At 45.5% G+C, this 26,089-nt stretch overlaps 1 protein-coding gene across 2 annotated transcripts in view; it reads left to right on the forward strand.

Annotated features, from left to right (window-relative positions):
* Nucleotides 1-26,089, forward strand: part of ANKAR (ankyrin and armadillo repeat containing) — a 94,961-nt gene that overhangs the window by 61,926 nt on the left and 6,946 nt on the right. For both annotated transcript variants that reach the window (XM_025179856.3, XM_025179859.3), the window contains exons 19-23: nucleotides 1,675-1,797; nucleotides 16,819-16,977; nucleotides 17,693-17,810; nucleotides 19,825-19,934; nucleotides 23,509-23,705. In XM_025179856.3, the coding sequence (XP_025035641.3) occupies nucleotides 1,675-1,797; nucleotides 16,819-16,977; nucleotides 17,693-17,810; nucleotides 19,825-19,934; nucleotides 23,509-23,705 (707 nt within the window). The remainder of the gene's footprint in view (nucleotides 1-1,674; nucleotides 1,798-16,818; nucleotides 16,978-17,692; nucleotides 17,811-19,824; nucleotides 19,935-23,508; nucleotides 23,706-26,089) is intronic.

Raw genomic sequence — 26,089 nt, forward strand, 5'->3', positions numbered from 1 at the left:
ATTTTGTTGCCCAATCACTCAGTTTGGTGAGATCTTTTTGTAGTTCTTCACAGTCTGCTTCTGTCTTGACTATCTTAAACAATTTAGTATCATCCACAAACTTTACTACCTCACTGCTTACCCCTTTCTCCAGATCATTTATGAATAAGTTGAACAGGATTGGTCTCAGGACTGACCCTTTGGGGACACCGCTTGTTACCCCTCTCCATTCTGAAAATTTACCATTTATTCCTGCCCTTTGTTTCCTGTCTTTTAACCAGTTCTCAATCCATGAAAGGACCTTTCCTCTTATCCCATGACAATGTAATTTACACAAGAGCCTTTGGTGAGGGACCTTGTCAAAGGCTTTCTGAAAATCTAAGTATACTATATCTACTGGATCCCCCTTGTCCGCATGTTTGTTAACCCCTTCAAAGAACTCTAAGGGTATGTCTACACTACCCCGCTAGTTCGAACTAGCGGGGTAATGTAGGCATACCGCACTTGCAAATGAAGCCCGGGATTTGAATTTCCCGGGCTTCATTTGCATAAGCGGGGAGCCACCATTTTTAAATCCCCGCTGCTTCGAACCCCGTGCAGCGCGGCTACACGGGGCTCGAACTAGGTAGTTCGGACTAGGGTGCCTATTCCGAACTACCGGTACACCTCATTTCACGAGGAGTAACGGTAGTTCGGATTAGGAACCTAGTCCGAACTACCTAGTTCGAGCCCCGTGTAGCCGCGCTGCACGGGGTTCGAAGCAGCGGGGATTTAAAAATGGTGGCTCCCCGCTTATGCAAATGAAGCCCGGGAAATTCAAATCCCGGGCTTCATTTGCAAGTGCGGTATGCCTACATTATCCTCCTAGTTCGAACTAGGAGGGTAGTGTAGACATACCCAAAGAGATTAGTAAGATATGACTTCCCTTTACAGAAACCATGTTGACTTTTGTCCAACAAATTATGTTCTTCTACGTGCCTGACAATTTTATTCTTTACTATTGTTTCGACTAATTTGCCCGGTACTGAAGTTACACTTACCGGTCTGTAATTGCCAGGATCGCCTCTGGAGCCCTTTTTAAATATTGGTGTCACTTTAGCTACCTAGCGTATAAAAATGGTATAAGAATAAGTTACATATAAGAATAGTAGATGGTATATAAGAATAACTAGTGGGTTTGCTTATGGTATATAAATTTCAAGGGCAATCAGTTCTCACTTCAAGATACAAGCTAATCATGATTTGAAGTCAGAAACACAGAACTTCATATTCTGGTACAGATCAGAGGTCTGTCTAGTATCCAATTTCTAGCAATGAACAGTATGCTTTAAAGGAATATGCAAGACACTCTGAAGAGGACAATAAAGAAATAATCTGACCATATGGGATTTTTTTTTATAACACCTTTATGCCATGAAGCATGAAGTTTTATATCCCTTATAAATTATATGTTTTGTAATGTTTAATGCAGCTGTGGATGTTTTCATTATCCATATAAATATTGATTTTTGGGGGGATGCCTAGTATGTCTTTGCCTCAATTATATTTTGTTGAAGTGAGTTTTACTTTAAACCTGTGTACTTAGTTTTCTAATATAAACTGATTTGTTGTTTATTAAATAAAATATATTATGGGTTTTCTCTGCAAAATGTTAAGTGTATAATATCTGTATTTTTATTTAAAATATATATTTAGGTTGAAGTTGCATATTCCTTGGCTTGCATTGTTTTAAGAAACAGCAAATTACAGACTGTCTTACAAGAGGAGGAGGGTTTTGATTATCGTGATGTTCTTGAACTTCTTAATGCACCTGATAAGGTACTGTATTTGGTAAAGTAGCAATATTAATTTTTGAAAAAGTATTCTATATTACTGTCAGAGATACCATAAGCAAAATATGTCATGCTGAATTTACTATACAGTAGCGCCTAATATTTACAGTATAAACTTCACCTGTCAGACATAAATATCCAAAATGTGTCCTTTTCATATAACAGTTAATACTCTTATGGGTTTGGTGAAACCTTGTGGAAGCTGGTAGGTATAACAGCTGTTCTTCGTCGAGTGATGTCCCAGTGGGTGCTCTACTGTAGGTACTGGGCTTGTCCTGGCGCTGCAGATCAGAGACTTTTCCATAGAGGTAAACAGCCAGACTGCACATGCGCAGTGAGCATCTTGCGGCATTTGCGCTCTTTTGCACACGTGCACGGTCCGACTTCTGCCAGTTCCTCTCAATAGCCTCAGGCTGCAAACGGAGTGAACTGGTCTTCTCACCCTTTTCCTCATTCATGAGAGTGTTCAATCTTGTTAATAGTTCATAGCATTATAATTAATAATTAATTGTTAGTTACTCAATACCTTCATTTGTCATTTAAATTTTTTTTTCTTTCTTCAGTAGTTAGATAGTTACATAAGACTTTTAAGGTATGTCTACGCTAGCTCGTTAGTTCGAGCTAGGTGGGCAAATGAGGGCAACCGGAGTTGCAAATGAAGCCCGGGATTTAAATATCCCGGGCTTCATTTGCATGTTCCCGGACACCGCCATTTTTAAATCCCCCTTAGTCTGAACTAACTGCCCGCGGCTAGACGCGGCAGTTAAACGTTAATTCGAACTAACTCCTTAGTTCGAATTAACTGTTACTCCTCGTGGAATGACAGTTAATTCGAACTAAGGAGTTAGTTCGAATTAACGTTTAACTGCCGCGTCTAGCCACGGGCAGTTAGTTCAGACTAAGGAGGATTTAAAAATGGCGGCGCCCGGGAACATGCAAATGAAGCCCAGGATATTTAAATCCCGGGCTTCATTTGCAACTCCGGTTGCCCTCATTTGCCCACCTAGCTCGAACTAACGAGCTAGTGTAGACATACCCTTATAGATATAGATAATACCTTCCTCCCTTCCCTACAGTTTGAGAACCTTGTTTTTAAACAAAACAAAACCCTAACTCAAGAACAACTTTTAAGATGCCCGGCTCCCCGGGTTTTAAAAAGCGTGACACATATTGCGAAGCTATGCCCACTTCTGACAGACACTCAGCTTGCATTCGTTGTCTCAGCAAGGCTCATGTCCCACAAAAATGCCCTTATTGCAGCAAATTAACGGCGAGGGCCCGCCAAGATAAGGAGATGAGGCTGCGAATGATCCCCTTTGATAAGACTCTCCAGCCCATCGGATCAGATTCCACAGCCTCTTCAGACCAGCCCGCTCAAAAATGCAGAGCTTCGTCTCCTACTACCACTCTGCCCAAGAAAGTCAGGGCATCGCCTACGAGATCTCTGTCTGCTATGTCACATAGCAGATTGAGCATTGGGGATAAGCCTGGCACATCCAGCACTGCTGCTTCCCATTCTAGGGCACTCTCAACTTCCAAAACGAAAAAGTCAGCAACTGTGGTGCCAATGCCACACACGCCAGCAGAACCGAGGGCAACCTTGGCACCGGCAGCTTCTACAATTAAACTTCCAGCACGAACGGACACATCCATGCAGCATTCTTCAGCGGTACTGCCGGCACTGACATCACTACCACCGGCGCCATCAGCACCAAGCCCGCAGACAAACAATGCGACACCGAGGAAGTCAGCATCAAAAACACCTCGGCATCGAAGTCCTACACCTCATTCTCCTTCACCTACTTTCTCTCCGGCACCGGCACCGCTGGCACTGAGGTCATGGACGCTGAGATCTCAGCTTACAGAAAGGTGCATGTCTCCTCGCTCTCTACACCGGAGATTACCATCCCCATTCATCAGGGCACCGAGAGATCACGCCTACTACTCCCACTGCCATTTTTCTATCTCCCTGTTGCCTTCTTCCAGGATGTCATATACCTGCTCCTATTCACTGCGATCACAATGGATGGTGCAGTGGGAAGACTATAGACGCTCGCACCTTGAGAGACAGTCACCCCTTGACGGAACATACTACCACCACGACTACTACCATCACTACTTGCCTCATCGCTATTCCTATGATTATAGATCTAGGTCCAGGGGAAGATCTTTATGTGAATGTACAACCTCCAGGCATTCACCTGTTCCAGCCTCCCTCCCCACCTCAGTCCAGCAGCCTACATCACCACAGTTGCAATAGTCGGACCTACTGGAGGGGCAAGTTTCTGACATAGAAGAACACCACCCGACATCTCTCTCACCGGATGAGGCTGTTATTCTGGGAAACATCTCTCCTTCCGACGATCTCAAACAATTTCAAGAGGGTGGCAGTGACTCAGGAAGTGCAATTGACAGAGATACAGGAGAAACAATACCGTCTCCTCAAGAATCTCCAGCCAACACACAGCTCCAGGATAGCCATTACATTGGATGAGGCTATACTTAAGGTAGCGGACAATATATGGCAAACCTTTGCATCTGCTCCGCCCACCAGTAAGAAAGCTGATAAGAAATCCTTTGTGCTGCCTAAGGGGGTGGAATTTTTATTCACCTACTCCTAGCCCAACTCCCTGGTGGTCTACGCTGCACAACAGATTGAAAACATTGCAGTACAAAAACCCCACCGCTAAGATTGATAGCAAGAGCCTAGATTTATTTGGCAAGAAAGTATACACATCCGCAACACTCCTGCTTAGAATAGCAAATTACGCCGTGCATTTATCAAATCATAACTTTGATAATTATACTAAATTAACATTGCTCTTAGATCATCTCCCCAAATCAAAGAGGCCCATTTTGAAATCGGTCGTACAAGAGGGATATGTCTCCGCCAGAACGGGATTACAAATAGCAATGGATGTGATGGACACAGCAGCTTGGTCAATTGCTACTGTGGTGGTAATGAGACGGGCCTCTTATCTTCAGACGGCAGGAGTCCCTAGAGACCTGCAAAACAAAGTAGAGGACTTACCATTTGACAAAAACAAATTATTTGCCGAGAAGACAGACAGCGTGCTTCACTCCAGTAAGGACTCACATCCTACTTTACGCACCTTGGGGATGTACACCCCTCCGTACAGGAGACGATGTTACACCCCTTATCAGAGGCGTTATGACTATGGTTATAACTGACAACATTGGCAACATCAGCAATGGGGCTTTGACCAATCCCGTACACTACAAAGGCCTCAGAGACGCCTTAATCAAAATAATTGCATGCAACCTCAGCCTGCTAACAAGAAGCAGTTTTGACTCTTTTGTCGAGGGCATCCAAACAGTCACACACACCATTCAGAACCACCATACCACCCATGTTTTACCATCGACTCTGGTCCTTTTACCAGCAATGGGCCTCCATTACCACCGACAAGTGGGTCTTGGAGATAATACAATCTGGCTACACAATACCCTTTCTCTCCATCCCCCTCACTACTCCATCTACCCCGTCCCTTTTCAGGGACCCTTCTCATGAGAATCTGTTGCGCAACGAGGTCAACCACCTCCTTTCTATAGGAGGAGGAAAGAGTTCTAGACAAGTTCAAAGGAAGAGGGTTTTATTCTCACTATTTCCGCACACAAAAGAAGATGGGTAGATGGAAACAAATACTAGATCTCCGGAAGCTACACAGATATCCCCAAAAACAATGGTTCAAAAGAGTGACTCTTGTCTCTATAATACCTGCACTAGATCACAACTGGTTTGCTACCCTCGACCTTCAGGACATGTATTTTCATATCACAATCCATCCTGCCTGTGGCGGTGTCACGCTCTGTACAGCACCACTGGGCCCCCACCCCGCCTTACGTCCCTCGCTTCGGGGTCCTTGCCACTAATCCGTGGCCGTTTACTGTCCCAGTCAGCCCACTGGTCCGGTTGTCCTTGGCTCCGGGCCCCGGATCGTCAGTGCCCTGGCCCAGACTTGACTGGCCTGCCCACTGAGGGCCGTGTCACTCTTGGGTCCTCCCGGGGGGCTCCTCCTCCACTGGCTAGCTCCGTTCCGGCGTTGGCCATCCCGAGGGCTACCCGCTCCTCCAGTTCTCCGCTTGTGGGGGTTGAGAGTGCAGCCAGTCCCTGCTCCCCCCCCCCACTCCTCCCCGCCCTCTCCCTTTTGGGCGTGCGGCCTGGTGTCCCGCCCCCGCCCTACCAGCGAGCGGGTCGCCTCGCCCTGGGTCCTAGCGCCCGCCCTCAGAGGCACAGCATGGGCTGCGCCTGCATTGCCGGCGCCCCGCTTGCTGTTCATGGAGGCAGCACCAGTGGCGCCACTTGTAGGGGCCGGAGCCATCGGACAGCGGGGGTAAGTGCAGAGAGTGGTTTCCCCGCCGCACTGCCCGCAGAAGATTCCTTCAATTTACAGGCGGGTGCTTTAGCCCAGCTGGTTCCGACGTCACAATCGGCACCAGCAGAACTGACCTTCCCACCGTCGGTCCCAATCACAGCCACACCAGCTAATGCAGCACCTATTCAGCCCTCTCCACGCCGGATAGCGCAGCACCGACCATCTCGGCACCGGCGACTGTGGCACCAGCCACCTCGGTGCTAGCTGCTATGGCACCAAGCGCAGCACCGGCTGCCCCAGTACATCTCCGATGCCCCTTCTCCCCGGCACTATCACTGGCGCCAAGCTCAGTATCAGCAGGCTCTTCGCCGGCACCAGCTTCAGCAACTGAAATTGACAAGCGCCGAAGTGCTATTGTTCTTCTTCAAGTGGCCCCATGGGTGCTCCACTCTAGGTGTTGGGTCCCGTCCTGGCGCCATGGCTCAGAGATTTTTCAGAGCCGTGGTCCACCAGCTTGCGCATGCGTGCTTCCCCAGGATAGCCAGCAACTGTAAGTTCCTCTCAACCGCCTCAGGTCGCGGTCGGAGCACCCTGAACTCTTTCTTCAGTGATATTTTTAGATAGTTTTCTATCTGTAAATAGTTAAAGTTTAGTGTTAGTCATGTTCCTGTTACTTGTTCTGTTCAAAAAGAGAAAAAAAAAGGTTTTCTCTCAAAACCGTTTTTCTTTGAGAAGCGCTGCAGCAAAGTGCTAAAGTGGTGAAATTGACTACCCACAACAGGGATTACACAGGCATTCAGTTTCTCTAACAGTGCTGACAATGCCTGGATCAACTGGCTTTAAAAAATGCTCAGTGTGCCGTGAAGCCATGCCAACAGCTGATGGCCATGACACTTGTATCAGGTGCCTGAGGGAAGCTTATGTCCCTGAAAAGTGCACCCATTGTCGCAAGCTAACCTCAAGAGCCTGGAGGGAGCGGGAGATGAAGACAAGGATGTTAATGTTCAGCAAGGCATTGCAGCCTGACCCAATTCCTCCTGCAGCCACAAAAACCTCCGAGCATAAGAGGAGAGCGGCTTCTCCGGGACTGGCTCTCTCAAAAACATCAAAGCCATCCCCAACGCGCTCTCTCCCTGTGGCAGCCACAACATCGGCAGGCACTTCCAAGGTGACCCCCGGCGGGTCTGGACAACTTGCTGGGGCTGACATGAGAGAGCCCCCACCACCCAGAATGAGAGTGGCTTTGGCGCCAACATCGGGAGCGGTGCCACAGCTAGCCGGCAAGTCTGCAACGGCTTCAGCTGCGCGCTCCCTGAAATTGACAGAGGCGCCGGTGCCGCAATTGCCCAGTCACTCAGCACCGGCTTCAGCGGCACTGGCTGTAACGGCACCTGTCTCACCAGCCCCAATGATGGTAATGGCACCGTCCCCTCCAGCACCAGTATCTGAGGCAGAACACTTCAATGCCTCAGACTCGGCACTGTTGTTAACCCCAGCACCGGGCATTCTACTGGCACCGGCATCAGTGCAGCAACAGCTGATTTCCACAGCACCGCTTCATTTCCACTCGGTGCCTGGCTCCCCTGTGGCTGTGGGGATGGATGAGGCTTCAAGACCTAGGAAGTCATTGTCAAAGACCCATTATAGGGACAGGTCTTTTTCTCCAGCTGTTTCATCAGGAAGGCATGGTCGCTATCGTGACTATAATGTTTCTCCTTCACGGATCATGTACAGCCAGCGTAATTATAGGGATGCAGTGTATTTAGAGGCACATTGGTCCCGTTCACGATATCGTTTACCATCCTGATTTTCAAGGTACGGGTCTGTTAGATGCAATCCATGTCGCGTCTATTATATCCAACATGGTAGTGCATGCTCATCTTGACACTCCTCCCCTTCGCGTTTTGAGCGGTATTATGAGCGCTATCATAGATCGTATGATGATCATCCCCAGCGTGACCATATACCATCATCGCATAGGGGATCTTCCTGCATCTCACAACCACCAACAGCAGAATACTTACCTCACCAATCACAACACCTAGACTCACCTTCTCCAGTTAAGAGTCCAGCTAGACCAATCCGAACTGGAAGAGGGACAGTTGTCTGAAGCAGAAGACCCTAATCTGGAAACTTCTCCAGCAGACTGCTCCTCATCTTCCCTGGATGAGGCGATATGCCCAGGTGACATCTCCCCACTGGATGATCTGAAACACTTTCAGGATGTCTTCAAACGAGTGGCAGGCATGCAGGAAATACAGCTGGCGGATGTTCTGGTTAAAAGGCACCGTCTCTTGAAAAATCTCTGCCCACCACAACGTGCAAAGGTCACGTTACCGATTGATGATGTGATCATGGAAGTGGCGGATGAGATATGGCAAACCCCAACATCGGTTACACCTACGAGTAAAAAGGCTGACAGAAAATATTTTGTACCGGTGAAAGGATTGGACTTTTTATTCAATCACCCCCAACCTAACTCGTTGGTAGTAGACACAATGCAACGTAGGAGTAAGGCGCCACAGTACAGAAATACGCTTCCGGACAAGGACAATAAAAAATTAGATATTTTTGGTAGGAAAGTCTACTCCTTAGCCACACTGCTACTAAGCATTGCAAACTATTCTGCCCATCTATCGAACAATAATTTTGATAATTATTCAAAACTAGCAGAGTTACTGCACCATCTCCCAGACAACAAGAAACCACTCCTGAAAGCAATAGTACAAGAAGGGTACGCATTATGTAGCACTGCACTACAGATTGCCATGGATGTGGCTGACACAGCGGCTCGAGCCACTGCTACAGGTATCGCCATGACGAGATCATCATGGCTTTCGTCAGCAGGGGCTCCAAGGGAGATACAAAACAAAGTTGAGGATCTACCGTTTGACAAGCTTAAGCTCTTTGCGGCAAACACCGATGAAGTCCTTCACTCGGGAAAAGACTCACACACCACTCTACATACACTTGGGATGTACACACCTTCCTTCAAACGTAGATGTTATTTCCCTTACCAACGGAGATACAATTTTAATTTTTCTAGATAGCAAGCATGTCCCTTTGACAACCAGCATCCTAGGCAACGCCCTCAGCGCAAGCGGCCACAACAGAGCCAATCGACCAATCAATCGTTGACTAAGAAGCAGATTTGACTTGCTTATCGAGGATGCAAGCCAACTGCCCATAATCAACACGGAAAACGAAACTCTTCATCTTTTTCACCATTGCCTACGATCATTTTATCACCAGTGGTCCGACATCACCACGGACAGATGGGTGCTAGAGGTAGTACAATCCGGCCTCTCCATCCCCTTTCTCTCTATTCCCCTACCACGTCCCTGTTCAGGGACCCCTCTCACAAGCAACTGCTGAAACAAGAAGTTCAACGTTTGCTCACCATCGGGGTGATAGAGAGAGTTCCCAAACAGTTCTGGGGAAAAGGCTTATATTCCCGATATTTTCTCACACCAAAGAAGTCAGGAGGCTGGAGACCCATTCTAGACCTTTGAAAGCTAAACCAGCACCTTCAAAAGCATTGTTTCAAGATGGTAACCTTATCAACTATTTATTATTCCATTGTTGAACAAAAGGGATTAGTTTGCAGTCCTCTACTTGCAGGACGCCTATTTCCACATATTGATTCACGTGGCTCACAGGTGTTTTCTTCCCTTCCAATTGGGGAATGAGCACTATCAGTACAGGGTTCTACCATTTGGACTAGCGTGTGCTCCCAGAGTTTTCACCAAAACATTAGTAGTGAAGCGGCCGACCTGCGTAGACTGTGGGTGACAATATTCCCCTATTTAGATGATTGTCTCCTCAGGGGCACGACGTATATGGAAACATGCCATATGGTTTGGACAGTATCCGACGAATTTGCTGCTCTGGGCCTTCTCATAAACGTAAAGAAGTTGTCACTAGTTCCATCCCAAAACCTCATTTTCATAGGTGCACAACTCGATTCAACCATGGCGCGAGCATATTTACCAACGGAACGTTTTATGGTAATCAAAGACCTGGTACACACTGTGGTGCATGCTCCAACAATTCCCACATGCTTCTGTCTACAGCTGTTGGGGCATATGGCTGCTGTCACCATCGTAGTGCGCAATGCAAGGTTACGTTTTCATTGCCTCCAGCACTGGTTAGCCACGGTTTTCATTCCAGCGAAACACAGTGTTCACAGGTCGATAGTGGTGCCACCGTATGTCCAGGAGTCCCTACAGTGGCGGGCCAACCCGGCCAATCTTCTCACGGGCGTTCCATTTCATCGCCCACAACCTACAACACAAATAACCATAGATGCCTCCCTGACGGGTTGAGGAGCTCACATGGGCAATATCATGGTCCAGGGATGCTGGTCGACACAAGAAATGCTACTGCATATCAATGTGCTCAAGTTGAGAGCGGTGTGGCATGCTTGCAAGCATTTCCAGTTGCACATTCAGAATACAATAACCAGGATTCTAACAGACAATGTGGCGACCATATTTTATATCAATAAACAAGGAAGTGCCCGATCCCGTTCTCTTTGCGCAAAGAGCATCCGTTTATGGAATTGGTGTATCAACAACAACACCGTTCTAACAGCTTTGTATCTTCCAGGTGTCAACAACTTAATAGCGGACTCTCTCAGCAGGTGTTTTCCACACGACCACGAGTGGGAGGTTTGCATAGATGTGGTGACTCGTATCTTTGCTCGATGGGGATTTCCGGCGAGAGATTTATTCGCGACAGAACTCAATTCGAAATGTCCCGCCTATTGTTCAAGAGCCGGAATAGGATATCACTCGCTGGGGGACGCCATTCTTCTCCACTGGGGGAGGTTGTTACTGTATGCCTTTCCCCCAGTAGTCTTAATTTACTGGATTCTTGAAAAAATCAACACAGACAAAGCCTGGGTGATCCTCCTAGCCCCAGCATGGGCTCATCAGCCTTGGTTCTCAATGCTCCACCAGATGTCAGTGACAGCGCTGTATCCTCTGCCTTCTCTTCCGAATTTATTGACCCAGAGCAACTGATCTCTCAGTCATCCAAGACCCGAAATTCTGGACCTCACAGCATGGATGCTTGTTGGTTTACCGACTCCGAGCAATCCTGTTCTCAGCGAGTCAAGCAAGTGTTGATGCATAGTAGAAAACCGTCTACACAAACCGCTTATACGGCTAAGTGGTCCAAATTCCAAGCATGGTGTGCGGATAACAATGTAGACCCTCGTTTCTCAACGGCCTGGAAGTTGCATCTCTATGAGTACACTTGGCGGCAATTAATGCATTCCATCATAAGGATGGGGATGTTTCCTTGTTCGCTCACCCTACTACAAAAAGATTTCTGAAGGGGCTCTCGAATCTCCATCCCCCGCAGAGGCCTCCTCCGCCATTATGGAATTTGGATCTAGTCCTAGAAACTTTGACTCGTCCTCCCTTTGAGCCCTTGGCTACAGTGACGTTACGCTTACTTACTGTCAAACTTCTATTCCTCCTAGCCTTCACTTCAGCTCGCAAAGTGAGTGAGATAGCAGCTTTTATGGCCTCACCTCCCTGTACAGTTTTTTCTAAAAACTCGGTGACATTGAGGACCCATCTGGTGTTTATCCTGAAGGTTTCTTCTGAATTCCACAGAAATGAGCCGGTAGTTTTACCACGTTTCTTTCCAAAACCCCATACCTCAACGCAAGCAGCGCAGTTGCATACGTTGGATGTGAGAAGATCCTTAGCATTTTACATTGACAGAACGTGGGGTTTTAGGAAAACAGACCATTTGCTGGTATCATTAGTGCACCATTCAAAAGGACAGCCTCTAACTTCTCAGTGTATTTCAAGACTGATAGTTTCATGTATATCCATGTGCCACTCGCTACAAGGGAAGCCTCTCCCTTCTCTTCTTAGGGCTCATTCAACTAGGGGAGTTGCTACTACTATGGACTTTCTGAGTGGAGTGTCCTTTCGTGACATTTATAGAGCAGCAACATGGTCTTCTAATGTGACTTTTATGAAGCACTATGCTATAGTCGATCAGTTTGCTTCAGACTCTTCTGTGGCTACAGCAGTACTTAATCGTGCTGGTAGTCTTGATTCTGGAGTGCTCTAATTCTGTTCTGGATACTGCTCCGGAGTCACCTAGAGTGGAGCACCCACGGGGCCACTCGAAGAAGAAAAAGAAGTTACTCACCCTGTGAAGTAACAATTGTTCTTCAAGATGTGCCCTGTGGGTGCTTCACGACCCACCCTTCCTCCCCGCTCCGGAATTGTTCTTTATTTTTTCTTCCAGATGAGTGGGTAAGAGGAACTGACGGTTGCCGGCTCATGCACGGCTGATCAAAGGCACGAACGCTATCCTGGGGAAGCACGCATGCGCGAGCCGGCAAAGCACGACTATGAAAAGTCTCCGAGCTGCGGCGCTGGGATGGGACCCAACACCTAGAGTGGAGCACACATGGGGCACATCTTGAAGAACAATCGTTACTTCACAGGGTGAGTAACTTCTTTTTTCAGCCTCCAGAACTGCACCGTACCAGCTCCCAGCTCATTCACCGGCACCGCAGCACCAAGCCTCCCTCCAGAGGTCACATCAATCATTGCTGCCAGCAGGAGCTGATCATTCAACCAGCACAAGGCTTCACTTCTCACCAAGCCCTGAACACTTACCTCCTTATTCACAGTACAGATCATCTTCTTCCGCTTTCTCCGAGTCACATAGGCATGACTCTCATGTTACCAATATCTTGAGAAGACACTATCATTGATACTCACTATCACCACGGCGCTACCACAGACATTCTCAATCACCTTTGTACAACAGACGCAGATCTCATTCACCTAGGTCACCTACACGCTCATCTTCACCTCGATATCGTCACGAGTACAGATGACGATAGTCACCTGCATATTCATCGTCTCGTTATCATCGTGACCATCACCATAGCGACTATCCTAATGAGCAGGGCTCGACAAATAATGTAATCTACTCGCCTGTGGCGAGTAGATTACACCCCAGAAGAGCCGGCGCTGAGCGATCTGCGCATAACGATCTGCGCATGCGTAGAGTGCAGAACCGCGCGGCTGGCGAGCCCTGCTAATGAGCAACAGTACTCTTCTGGGCATTCTTCTTCCCGATCTCCGCAACGCTATCAGTATCGTTCCCACATCAGCTGCAGGGTCCCTATGCCACCAGCTGCCTCCACTCAACCCTTGACACCGGCTGGAAATGTGCCTTGCCCTCTAGTACGCTTAGAGCCAGCACAATTAGTGACACCAGAACAACAACAGTAGGAGCAATCCCCAGTGGACCATTCTGTTGCTTCTCCCTCTCCAGATGATGCAGTGTTCCCTGGCGATTCTTCTCCAATAGATGACACTCGTCAGTTTCAAGACCTCTTTAAGAGTGGCAGAATCACAAGACTTGCATGTAGTGGAGGTCCAACAGAAACAACATAAGCTGTTGAAGAATCTTCAGAAATCCCCAAAATCGAAGATGGCATTACCCTTTGATGAAGCAATCCTAGAAATTGCCAATGACATATGGCAAGCATCGGCATCTGCTAAGCCCACTCATAAGAAGGCAGACAAGAAATATTTCGTTCGACTGAAGGGGATGGAATTTCTCTTCATGCATCCCCAGCCAAACTCGTTAGTTGAGGATGCAGCCCAGCAAAAATCTAAGACACCACAGCATAGGAATGCTGTGGCTGATAAAGAATCTAAATGCTTAGATCTTTTTGGACGGAAAGTTTATTCTTCAGCCATACTTATACTGAGAATGGTGAACTATATGGCCCATCTGTCTAACCATAGCTTCGATAATTATTCGAAGATGGTAGCAATTTTAGAGAACTTGCCTGATGAGAAACGGCAGCTCTTAAAATCAGTTATCCAGGAAGGCCATACGGCCTCAACAACAGCCTTACAAATTTCCCTGGATATTGACGATGCAGCGGCACAGGCCACGGCGACATCAGTGGTTATGAGATGCTCTTCGTGGCTACAAATGGCCTCCATACCTAAAGATTTACAATCTAAGGTAGAAGACCTGTCTTTTGACAGGCAGAGTCTATTCGCAGAGAAAATGGACCAAGTTCTGCATTCGGGCAAGGACTCTAGAACTACCCTGAAAACGTTAAGGATGTATACATCTCCATATAGTCGCAAACGATATACTCCCTACTTCAGACAGAGACTCTTCTTGTATGGGGCACCAAGGTTCAGACAACAAGACCACCCACAACAATAACAACAACTCTCCAGACCACATCAACAAAAGCGAAGACCGCAAACTGGACGAAACCCTAATTCCCAGAACAACAGACAGCAAGTTTGATGGTATGATCGAGGGACTGAGAACCATTCCTTTAATGTACGACCCGGAAACACAGCAGTTATTCCATCATCAACTGAGACTGTACCAGCACAGATGGTTTACCATCATCACAGACCGTTGGGTCCAGGAGATAGTAACATCAGGATACTCCATCCCTTTTCTTTCCTGTTCCCCCATCACCCCTCCAACCCCGTCCCTTTTAAGGGACCCATCTCACATGAATCTCCTAATGCAGGAGGTTCTCTGTCTCATAGAGATTGGTGCGGTGGAGGCAGTACCCGATCAATTTTGGGGCAAGGGATTCTACTGCTGCTATTTTCTCACCGAGAAGAAATCAGGAGGATGGAGACCAATCCTGGACTTGCGCAATCTCAATCGGTACCTCAGGAAGCAGAAATTCAGGATGGTGACTCTAACTTCTATATTTACAACCCTGAACAAAGACAGTTGATTCACATCCCTCGATCTACAAGATGCGTATTTCCACATGACGATACACCCAGCACACAGACGTTTTCTGAGGTTCGTCGTGGGTATGCAGCACTTTCAGTACAAAGTCCTCCCGTTTGGCCTCTCCTCCACACCCAGAGTGTTTTCAAAGACACTTGTGGTGGTGGCAGCGTACCTTCATCGTCAAGGCATCATGATCTTCCTATGCCTGGACGATTGCCTGATCAAGGCTCATTCGTTTGAAAGTGCACTGTCGGCCACTCAGGTCACACGAGACTTATTCACGGATGTGGGCCTTGTATTGAAAGTTCCGAAGTCTTCGCTCATACCACAAAAATCCCTCATGTTCATTGGGGCACGATTAGATTCTACAACAGACAAGCCTATCTTCCTACAGAAAGTTTTCACAAAATTCAAAACCTCACGCAGACACTATCCATCAGCCCAAGAGTGTCAATACTTACTTGCCTCCAACTCTTGGGACACATGGCGGCAACGACATATGTAGTGCAACACTCCAGACTACACCTCAGGGCTGTGTCTACACTGGCATCCCTTCCGGAAAAGGGATGCTAATGTAGCAAATCACAATTGCAAATTCCACTGGGGATTTAAATATCCCCCGCAGGATTTGCATTTACATGGCTGCCGCTTTTTTCCGGCTTGGGGAAAAGCCGGAGAAAAGCGCCAGTCTAGACGTTATTCTCCGGAAAATAAAGCCTTTTCTGGAGGATTTCTTATTCCTACTTTCAAGCACCCACGGGGACATACACCTCGAAGAAACATCGTTACTGCACAAGGTGAGTAACTTCCTCTTCTTACTCAGACAGACCTTGGCCGCTGTACAGTCCAGCTCAATCACACAGTTTGTGCTATACTATATTTGCCTTATGGTTTTATGCTGCTGCCACTCACTGTGTCTGAAATACTGCCATGTAAAATCATTACCAACAGTGAAGTTCTTAGTGGACTTCATGGAGTCTGTGGCACTTTGTCTTTTTTGGGATACAAATCTGCAGGGATAGGGATTTTATTTTTTACTTTTATTCATTTCTTTTTTTGTGCTGTCTGTTTCAGAGGGGATTTTTGTTTGTTTTTGATTGGGGTTTTCTGATTAAAGAGAAGTGTCAGTGTGCTGAGTGTCATTCTTGTCATTATCTAACCTCTGAGGGTTTGGCTTGCAGTACAGGTTAAACCTCTCTGGTCCAGCAGAGCTCCTGGACCAGGAAGCCAGGGCCAGCTGGGAGTCTGGAAGCTAGGAGCCTGGTGAGGCCCGGAACAGAGCCAATCAGGTGGCCAGCAGCCAGGAATGGGGCCGATAGCCGGGGTGCCAGTGGCCAGTGCTTGGCTGGGGCTGAATGGAGCTGTCCGGTAGCTGACGTTCAGAGAGTCTGGCTGGGAGCAGAGCTGATCCAGTGATCTGGGGCGGGGAGCGTGGCCAGGGCTGAGAGTTGAGCCAATCTGGTGGCTGAGGGTGCCAGCTGGGAGCAGAGCCAGTCCAGTGGCTGGTGTCCAGGAGCAGAGCTGGGCTGGGGAGTGGGGGCGGGGGGACAGTGGCCAGAGCCCGGCTAGGGCTGGCAGCAGAACCCAGTGGTCAAGGCCAGCAGTGGACTTGGCAGACAGGAGTGGAGCCCAGATAGGAGGCTGGTGGCCCCCCTCCCTTGGTTCATCAAGCTTACTCCTTCAGGACTGGTCAGGTCCTGAGGGTGCTGGACTAGGGAGGTCCAACCTGTATTTGTATGAAGATCAATAAAAACAAAAGACAAAAATATGAGGATAGGAGGTTGGTAACTATTTTAATATATGAAAGAATACAGTATTTTATTCTTTAATTTATAGATAATAAGAAAAATTCAGAACGTGCATGTTTCTGTGGGATTCATGTTTTTTATTTTTTTAAGGATATTCGTTTACGAGCTGGATATGCTTTAGCCCTTTTTGCATACAACAATCCTGTCCAACAATTCCTGATGTTGGAGACCGGCGCAATTACACTGTCCACCTTTGATCCTTTTCTGTTCTCAGAAATTGAGACTGATAAAGCACTGGCTGCATTTCAGGTACAGAAATAGGGCTTTTACTCTTAATACACAAAATATGTTATAAATTTTAGACTGGCAATGGGTCTCTATGTGATTTTATGGTAATTAGACTAACCAACAGAACTGATTTTTACATACAAATATTCATATAAGGTCTTTCCAAATAGCTTAAATGGCGGAACATGGTAACACTTATACAATTTGCTTGGTACATTGCAGACTCTAAAAATCCTAGTCTTCTCTGCAAGTCTCCAATCATGAACTGTTTAAAAAAACAATCAGAACTTGGGTCTGTTTTTCATGGTAAAAGAAAATGTTGGCTACGGATCTGATCCTTTATCTTTACTCAGACAAAAAAATTGAAGTTCTGTTTGATTAAGGAGTGCAGGTTTTTCCCCTCTGTATTTTAATTTAGCACAAGAGAAGAATGACTATAGTATCAAGATAATTTTAACAAACCAGTAAATGTGTAGAGTATTGGAAAAGTCTGTAACACCTGAAGATGTATGAATTATCTGGAGAAAATTGCTTGTATTGCATTCACATATCTGTACTAAGGTTGTACCTTTTTCTGCCAATAGGTAAAGGTACAAATTGCAAGGGATAGGCTTGAAAGTGTCAAGTAAACTATACACAATAAGTGATTTTTTTATTAATAAATGGAAAAAAGGAAAAGGAAGAAACCTACTTAAATAATCCATATTTTAAAAAAACCATCTTCCTTTGATTTCAGATTGTTGTTTTAGCCAGAGTCATAGTGGATGTGGACCAAGTTACTTTGTCTGCAAGAGGTATTGCTATTTTAGTTGGACTACTGAATTCTAAAAAGACAGCTACTCTTGTTCTAACAGGTAAGAAGAAGAAAAGATGATGTAACAGAACCAGGGCAGCTAGCTATAATAGTTTGGTGGAGGGTAGACATACCAGGAGCTAGATGAACCCTTTTCTGTTCCCTGAATAAACTGCCAGAGATTGCTGCCAAGTAATCAAAGCAGATAGGCACCTGAAGCTAATTAAGAGCTTGCCTGAAGCAGCTGGCTAATCAAGCACTTGCAGCCAATTAAGGCCTGCTGGGTTTTCCATTCAGAAAAGATGTGGGGGAAGGCAAAGAGTAAAGGACTGAGGCTATGTCTAGACTTCAGGCTTCTTTTGGAAGAAACTTTACCAGAAGAGATCTTCTGAAAAAACTTCCGAAAGAGAGCATCCACTCTGACAAAGCGCATTAAAAAAGCAATCTGCTTTTTTAGACAGATAGTGTCCACACTGAATGGATGCTCTCACATGTAAGCTGTGATTACTATGGGCAGAGTGTCCACCAGGGCACCTGTGCTTTTTCCTTTTATGAAAGAACTCCCTCTTCCTGTCCCAACACACCTTTTTCTGTAAGAGCTCTTTTGGAAAAAGGCTTCTTCCTTGTAGACAGAGGTTTATCAATGTCAGAAAAACCCCTCAGTTCTTTCTATTTTTTTCAAAAGAATGTGATTGCAGTGTAGACATAATTGAAGTTTTTTCAGAAAAATGTCTGTTTTCCTGAAAAAAAACCTCTGTAGTGTAGACATACCCTGAGAGGAAGAAGTGTTTGCTGAGAAAGGAAAGAGTGTGGTAAAACAGGAAAGATTCACTCAGGTACCAGGGAGAAGGTACTTGGGGAATGTTTGGGGAAGTGGCCCAGGGAAAAGGCTGCTGTATTGGAACTAGAGGAAAAAACCCATCAGCTGCTGCTATGTAGGGTCCCTAGACTGGAACCTGGAGTAGTGGGCGGGCCCAGGTTCCCCCCAACTCTCCCCATGCTACTCAAAAGTCTGCTCCTGAAGAGAGGCCAGGTTTACGGAGAGGTTACACCCCAATTACTTTGCCAGTAGTGAAAATGGCTCAGTAAGCTGTGATCCTGGCCTCTAGAAAAGATGAGAGGTAGTGTGGAGGTTCACAGCAAACCTCTGAGGCATGCAATAACTGCCTAGAAGTGCAGGACCCTCAGGGCACAGCCAGAGCTTTGCCACAGTGAGCAAAAATTCATAGCAATATAAGACTAAGCATTTTCATAAAACACTGTTGTTTCTCCAAAATGAGATATTGGAATAGTAGGATAGTAGAATTTACCATGGAATATTAGGAGGTAGATTCAGGTTAGGAGATTAGCACTTCCAAAATGCCTGCACAAAGGAGTAAGAGGTCTGCTGCAGTTGCTGCCCACATCTTGAGTTACAGCATGGAGGAGGGAGCAGCAGCTTCTACAGGGCTTCTACTTTCACCCTATACCCCTCACAGGTAAACTAGTGTAGAGGGAGAAGTAATCTGTATAAGGAAAAAAACTTTTGCAAATTACCTCCCACCTGCAAACAAGTGGGGACCTAGGAACTGAATTGTGTCTCTGAAACACAGTTCAGTTCTTGGTCTGCTTGTGGGGCAACACATCTTACATGCTGTCCCTTATCCTGAGCAAACTGTAGATTTATAATCTGCCCCTCCATTTTTATTCAGTTTTTACTCAGGTAAAATGCTTATAGACATCAATGAGAGTTTTGCTTGGGTAATGAATGAGTAAAAACTGAAGACAGATTCCAAGATTTTGTCCAAAGATGCTAAAGTAGAAGTATTTAATAAAATACTAATAGAGTATTTTAAAATTATTCCTCGTACAAGAGCAAATTTCTTGGAGACAGAAATTCAGTATGTTAGATGCAATAGAGAATGTAACAGTGGAAATAGTGACAGAAGACAAAGATTGTGGGTATGATGACTTCACTGACAATATTTAAACACATTTTGGGAGGTAGGATAATTTCATTAAGATTATGCATGAGACTGGAAGAGAGAAAACTGATTGACATTTATATAATGTGTAGTGTCTACTTTAACTTGTAGGGAAGTTATTGGCTAGCCTGGCTCATACAAGAGCAGGTATTCCAGAAGCAATTACAGAGCTAGGAACTGTCCAACAGCTTTGTTATCATTTGTACTCAGATAAAGAAGAGGTAAAATTTCTCCTTCCTCCCAAAAATAAAATGTTCATGTTGTAGTTTTACATTAATTTTCATTGTTATTAAATCTCTTTGTTTGCACAATTAGCTAATGGATATTAACTTTATATGTACTACAAGTTGAACCTCTATAATCTGGTCTTCTCTCATCCAGCAATATCCATGGTATAGCATCCATGGGTGCTCCAGGGCTTGAGCAATCACGAGGAAAAGCCGGAGGACTCTCACTTAGCAACTCCTACCCCACTCTCCCAGAGCTTCCAGAGCACTACAAATAGCTGATTTGCTGTGTTCAAGGAGGGAAGAGTAAGGAGGGAAGAGCAGGGAAGGGGGGGGCACTTGGGAGGGAAGAGCAGGGAAGGGGGGGCACTTGGGGGAAGAGGCCTTGGAGCTCTGCAGCCAACCTGCCCCTTCCCCTGAATGCCTTGCCTCTGAGCCAGCTCCATCAATGCCGGCCCCTCTTTTGCCACTGGAGCAGAGCCTCATATTGCTCCAGCAAATTCCCTGGTTGGAGACCTGGGAGGTTCAATCAGTAGTAGAAATATTAAACTCTCACTAAACAAGCAAAAACATATTAAAATGAGATAACTGTGTAAGACAAAGGTCCTAGCTCCATTGAAATCAATGCAAAACTTCCACTGACTTCAGTGAGGCCAGGATTTTCCCCAAGGCTGCGTCTAGACTGGCATGATTTTGCGCAAATACTTTTAACGGAAAAGTTTTTCTGTTAAAAGTATTTGTGCAAGAGAGCGTCTACACTGGCACAGATGCTTTTGTGCAAAAGCATCCGTGCCAGTGTAGACGCTGTCTTGCACAAGAAAGCTCCGATGGCCATTTTAGCCATCGGGCTTTCTTGCACAAGAAATTAACTTGGCTATCTACACTGGCCCTCTTGCACAAGAGTACTTGTGCAAGAGGGCTTATCCCTGAGCGGGAGCGTCAGAGTATTTGCACAAGAACCACTGATTTTGTACAGTACAAAGTCAGTGTTCTTGCGCAAATACTCGTGACCAGTGTAGACAGGCGGCTACTATCAGAAAGGACTCTACCAGTATTCTGAGATGTATGGTAAGTAGCAAGCCATGAACAGAAGTAAGAAAAAAATTGAGATAAGAGAGACCCTCCCACAGCCTCAAGTTAATTACTCCAAATGTCAGTGCTATTACTAGACCACTGACTTTATCATAGCCCTCCTCTGAAAAGGACATAAAGTCCACTTTATAGGATCTAATAATACAGATTAGACCTCCCTGATCTGGCACCCTTGGGACCTGAGTGGCTCCGGAGGAGGGATTTTGCTGAACCACGGGAGGTCATTTCTGGCCCCTTGCCACCAGCCTGCTAATCCAGCTCCATTCCTGGGCTGGCCTCCAGGCCAGCTCCCCACCTGCCATGAGCCCTGCTGCCCAGTCATGGCAGCCAATGGTTGCACTGCCAGGGCTCCTGGTCCCACCGTAGCAGACTGCTGCCCTACCACTAGGGCTCCCAGCCCCACCACAGCAGAACCCTGCCCCACCAGAACCTGTTGGCATTTCAGCCACCCTGCCACTGGGTCTGCCGAGCTCCTGCATCAGGGCTCCCAGATGTTAACCTCAACTGCTGCCAGCCTGGCTGGGTTCCTGGCCCCTTCAGGGCTCCTTCCTCTGGCCGTCCACTGGGTGTCTCTGGTCCAGCAATATGCCAGACCAGGGAGTCCTTGGTGAAAGAGGTTCAACCTGTTGTGTTAATGTATGACCTCATTGCTGCCCTACAGATTTCTGGAGTAGAAGCATAATTTTTTTTCTGCCTACAGAGTCATCATAGCTCTTGCAGCATGAGCATTATTGTCTTCTGGAGCGGAACACCTGATGTCTTGCATGCTTCTGTGATGTGTAGCTTGATCCAGATAGTCTCAGAGGGGTAGCCGTGTTAGTCTGCAACTTTAAAAACAACGAGTAGTTCAGTGGCACCTAAAAGACTTACAAAAATATATAGAATCATGGGCTTCTATGGGTGAAACCTATTGTCTGATGAAGTGGGTTTTACCCACGAAAGCTCATGATTCTGTATATTTTTGTCAGTCTCTAAAAGGTGCCACAGGATTACTCACTGATCCATATAGTTAATGATAGCTTGGTTTACCCTGTGTCCTTGGTTCTTTGGATGGAAGAAAACAAACAAAAAGCCCTATTTTTTTATTTGGGGCACACATTACAGTTCTTTAGAGCTTTTTGGATGTCTAATGTGTGCCATAGCTTTTTCTCAGGTGTTTTGGATTTGAACAGAATGAAGGGAAGAGTATTTCCTATAAGGAATGAAAAAATTAATTCACCTTAGACAAGGATGATTGTGGTGTTCTTAAGACCTGCTTGTCATCATGGAACACACAATGAGATTCTTATGTGAATAGAACTGCCAGTTCAAAAACTCATCTAGTAGACACGATTGCAATCAGAAAACAGGTTTTGATGAATAAGTAGAATACAGTTATTGATGTCAGTGGCTCAAAAGGATGTGGTATTATGAATTTAATTTCTATGGGATGTCTTTTTTGGGAACAAATAGTTTAACCACAAGTTTAGCCAGACTAATTGCTCTAAGAAACCTGGATTCTTGAGAGTTCTCTATTAAGAAACCAGAGAATCCAGCAAGTCGGAGTCTACTGATTGCTGACATCTTGTGTGGTATGGAGCTAGGCTGAGTTCCTTTATTTACCTTCCTAGGCAGAATTTTTTGTTTACTCCCTTCCTAAAGAGGCTCCAGGAAAACTGGGATACCAGGATCATTGGGGGGGTTTGTTATGTTCTTCACGCCATAAGCTAAATTTAGTCCAGATGGAGGAGCAACCCTGTAGTGTTGAATCTTGCCTGAAGAAAAGAGCATTGCAATGGCTCCAGCTGTCACCTATAGACAGTCTGGGTGTGGAGGGGTTTGGTAGAGAATGTTCTCATTGAAAGCTGCATTGGTGATTCCACTTTCAGTTCTATCACTTTGGAGAACCATGATTTCCTTAGCCAACATGTACTTATCTTTGCTTCTTCTCACCTTTATCTTTTGGATCACCTTCCCTAGAAGTGGTAAGGACTGGATTGCATAAAACAGGCCTTGTGGCCATATGTGCAAAACCACAAATCTCATAAATTTGAGGTCTGCTTCCAGGGGTAAGTACTAGAGTTACTTTGCATCTTTATGACTGGTGAATAGATTACAGACTAACTCAGCTACCCCCCTGAAGCATCTTTTTCAATGTGTGCTTCATTATAAGATGCTTGATCTTAGCCCTCATTAAAGTCAATAGTAAAACTCCCTGCTGTGTAGGATCAGGGCTGAAGTGTGCATCAGGTTATCAACTGCAGACCCAAATTTAATTTTGTCTTACTGGTGGGTTTTTTTCTGTTATTTTAAATTATTGACTATTATTATGATCCTCATTTGGGGGGGTTTCAGAGAGGTTGAGAGCTGTGAACATGTACCCTTGCTGTATTTTGATAATCTTGTTGTTTTATTTAATGTGAAGAATACCTCTTTGAAATCAGAATGATAATCATCTTTAAGCCATTATCAGGGACAACTCTTCTGTTTCTTCTAGATTCGTATAGCTGCAGCTGGTGCTCTTGGATACTTAACATTTAATGGTGTTGCTTATCGCCAGCTGTTAGTGGAATGCAGAAACAAACCCAAGCAGTTCACACGTCTAATGAATAATCTCAGTAGGGATGCAAAAATAAGCCAGAAATTTGTAAAAGAATTCCAAAGGCAAAGAGAAGTTGGGCTGCCTTCTTTAAGGTACCATCTGCTCCTTATTTGTATGGGTATATGTTTACTGAAGTTAAAAAAAATAACTAAAAATAATTATGATTTTATATTTAAGAATAATTTTTCCAAATATGGAAGCAGAGATTTCTGTGCAAAAATGCATGTGCATACACCCAAGCCGTTCATGCATGCAAAAAGATATTTGCTCATGCAAGTGCCTTTTGCGGGCACAGTTAGTTTGCTTTAGCAAAAGTGTACATGTATGTATTGAAGCTGGCCTCAACTTTATGAAAATGCACCCTTTCTTGTGCACAAATGCTTCCTTACTCCTCATCAAGTCATAACTGATATCCTGTGTACATATTTCAAATAATATACACTTTACCTCTGCTTTAGAGAATGGGTTCTTTTTTCTCATGTCATTAGAAAATCTAGGTGCTATACTTGGAACCAGTAACACCAATCTCAAAATTAAAGTAACATTATGATTTGCAAATATCTTAAACAAAATAGTTAATTGGACAAAATTGAAAGTAATAAGCTTGGGCTGGTTCTGGCAGGACTCTGTGTATTAGCATGAATCAGAATACTGCGGCGTATATAGCAGAAGTTTGACATCCCAAGTACAATTCCCCAAAATCCACGGGTCCACTGTGACAGGAATGGTGGTGGTTTGTTCTGGAGCTTGATTTACATGTCTTTATTAATACATGCAACTGACTCAGCACTGGGCCCTTCACAGATTGGACTATTTCCTGACAGGATTCATTCCTAGCCATAATGGTATATGTTAATATTGGCCATGGGCAGGCAGTAATGCAGGCAAAGGAAGGCACAGCCTTCCCAAAACTGCCTACACACCCAACCGCCTAAGGCTGGGGCTGCTGCTGGGGAAGGCTAGGCCTGTGATGCAGCCGCCTGGCTCCCCCCGGCCCTTAGACTGCAGGTTGCCCGCCACTGCTTAAAACTATAGTTATATTTTCCAACGTGTACAAGACTCTTGCTTCAATATATCACGAAAAACATTAGCATATCCAGAAGTACTCCACAAAATTTCTTCTCTAGATCTCATCTATTATAGTTAACATCCTTGAATAATTATTGAAGTGTTTTCCAACATTTCCCTGTATCTAAAGTCGCCACAAAGTCACTGTGTCCAGAATGAATTGAATGTCAGTCCATACACCCTTATTTAAGTAAGTTAAATTGATCAGGTGCAAGCTACCATTTTAAATAAGCTGAAGTTGAGCTATTTTAAAGACTGTATCTGGAATAATATTTAGTTCTGGCTTAGTGCAGAGGACTGGACTAGATGACCTCTCAAAGTCTGTTCCAGTCCTATGATTCATTCTAAGTTACTTCAGTGCTACACTAAGTTCCCTGCAAGCTGCGCAGTTGTGCAGCTGTTTTCTGAGCTCTGCTCAGAAGTTCAACACTCCTGCGCAGGCAGGGAGCTCAGCTGACCGATAGGGGAAAGAGCATGGTCTCACTAAGCAAGTATCTAAATGGAGCTGCTCCATGCTTGAAACCGAGCAGCTCGCAGAGCAGATAAAGAAGAAAGATAAGGAGAGAATAAGTGGTGAGATGGAGAGGGGGAGCAGAAGAGGAAGGAAGGATGTAATTGGCTGAGGGAGAGTCAGAGGGGAGGGGAGTTTGGAGAGTCTTGTCTGCACAAGTAGAGAGGCAGAAACTCAGCACTCTCAAGACTCCTGAGAAGGGAGAAATAAGGGGCTGAATGCACAAGATAGGTGGGGAAAAGAAGGGGTGAGTAGGCACTGGCATCTGTGCAGTGAGGTAGAGGCAATTTGTTTGGAGTGTCTGACTTACTTGCTGCAGTCCTCTCTGTCTAGATGGGTTGGACGGAGGATGGAGAAGGCAGGCCACATGGGGAGGGGGTGTATGTGCCAGGAGGACATTTGCATGATTACATTTCAAACAAAGTTTACATAGGTGTTAATGGCCTAAGATAAGAAAGAAAAAGATTCCTTTAACAGAATTTTTTGGAGTATTGCAGATATCTAAAATTCTGATCTTAGTGATTTTTTTAAAATCCTGTATTACTAATTAATACATGGTATATTGTATTGCATTAAAGCCAGATCTTTGCTATGTGGTAGAGTTCTGGCTCTTAAGAAAAAGAAGTAACAAGTACTAGGTGCGAAGCTAGTTTTGTAGGATGAAACCTTATTTGCAAGCTCTTTGAAACATGCATCTGTCTACAAACCCTGAAGCCTATGTGTTAGTTTGTTCTGGGGCTTCTACTCTGAGGCTATGTCTAGACTGCAAGCCTCTTTCGAAAGAGGCTCTTTCGAAAGATACTTTCAAAAGAGCCTCTTTCGAAAGAGCGCATCTAGACTGCACGCGGAATTTCGAAAAAGCAAGCCGCTTTTTCGAAAGAAAGCACCCAGTGAGTC

The sequence above is a fragment of the Pelodiscus sinensis genome, chromosome 7 (genome assembly GCF_052426305.1).
Source record: "Pelodiscus sinensis isolate ZL-2025 chromosome 7, ASM5242630v1, whole genome shotgun sequence".
Classification (NCBI taxonomy): domain Eukaryota; kingdom Metazoa; phylum Chordata; order Testudines; family Trionychidae; genus Pelodiscus; species Pelodiscus sinensis.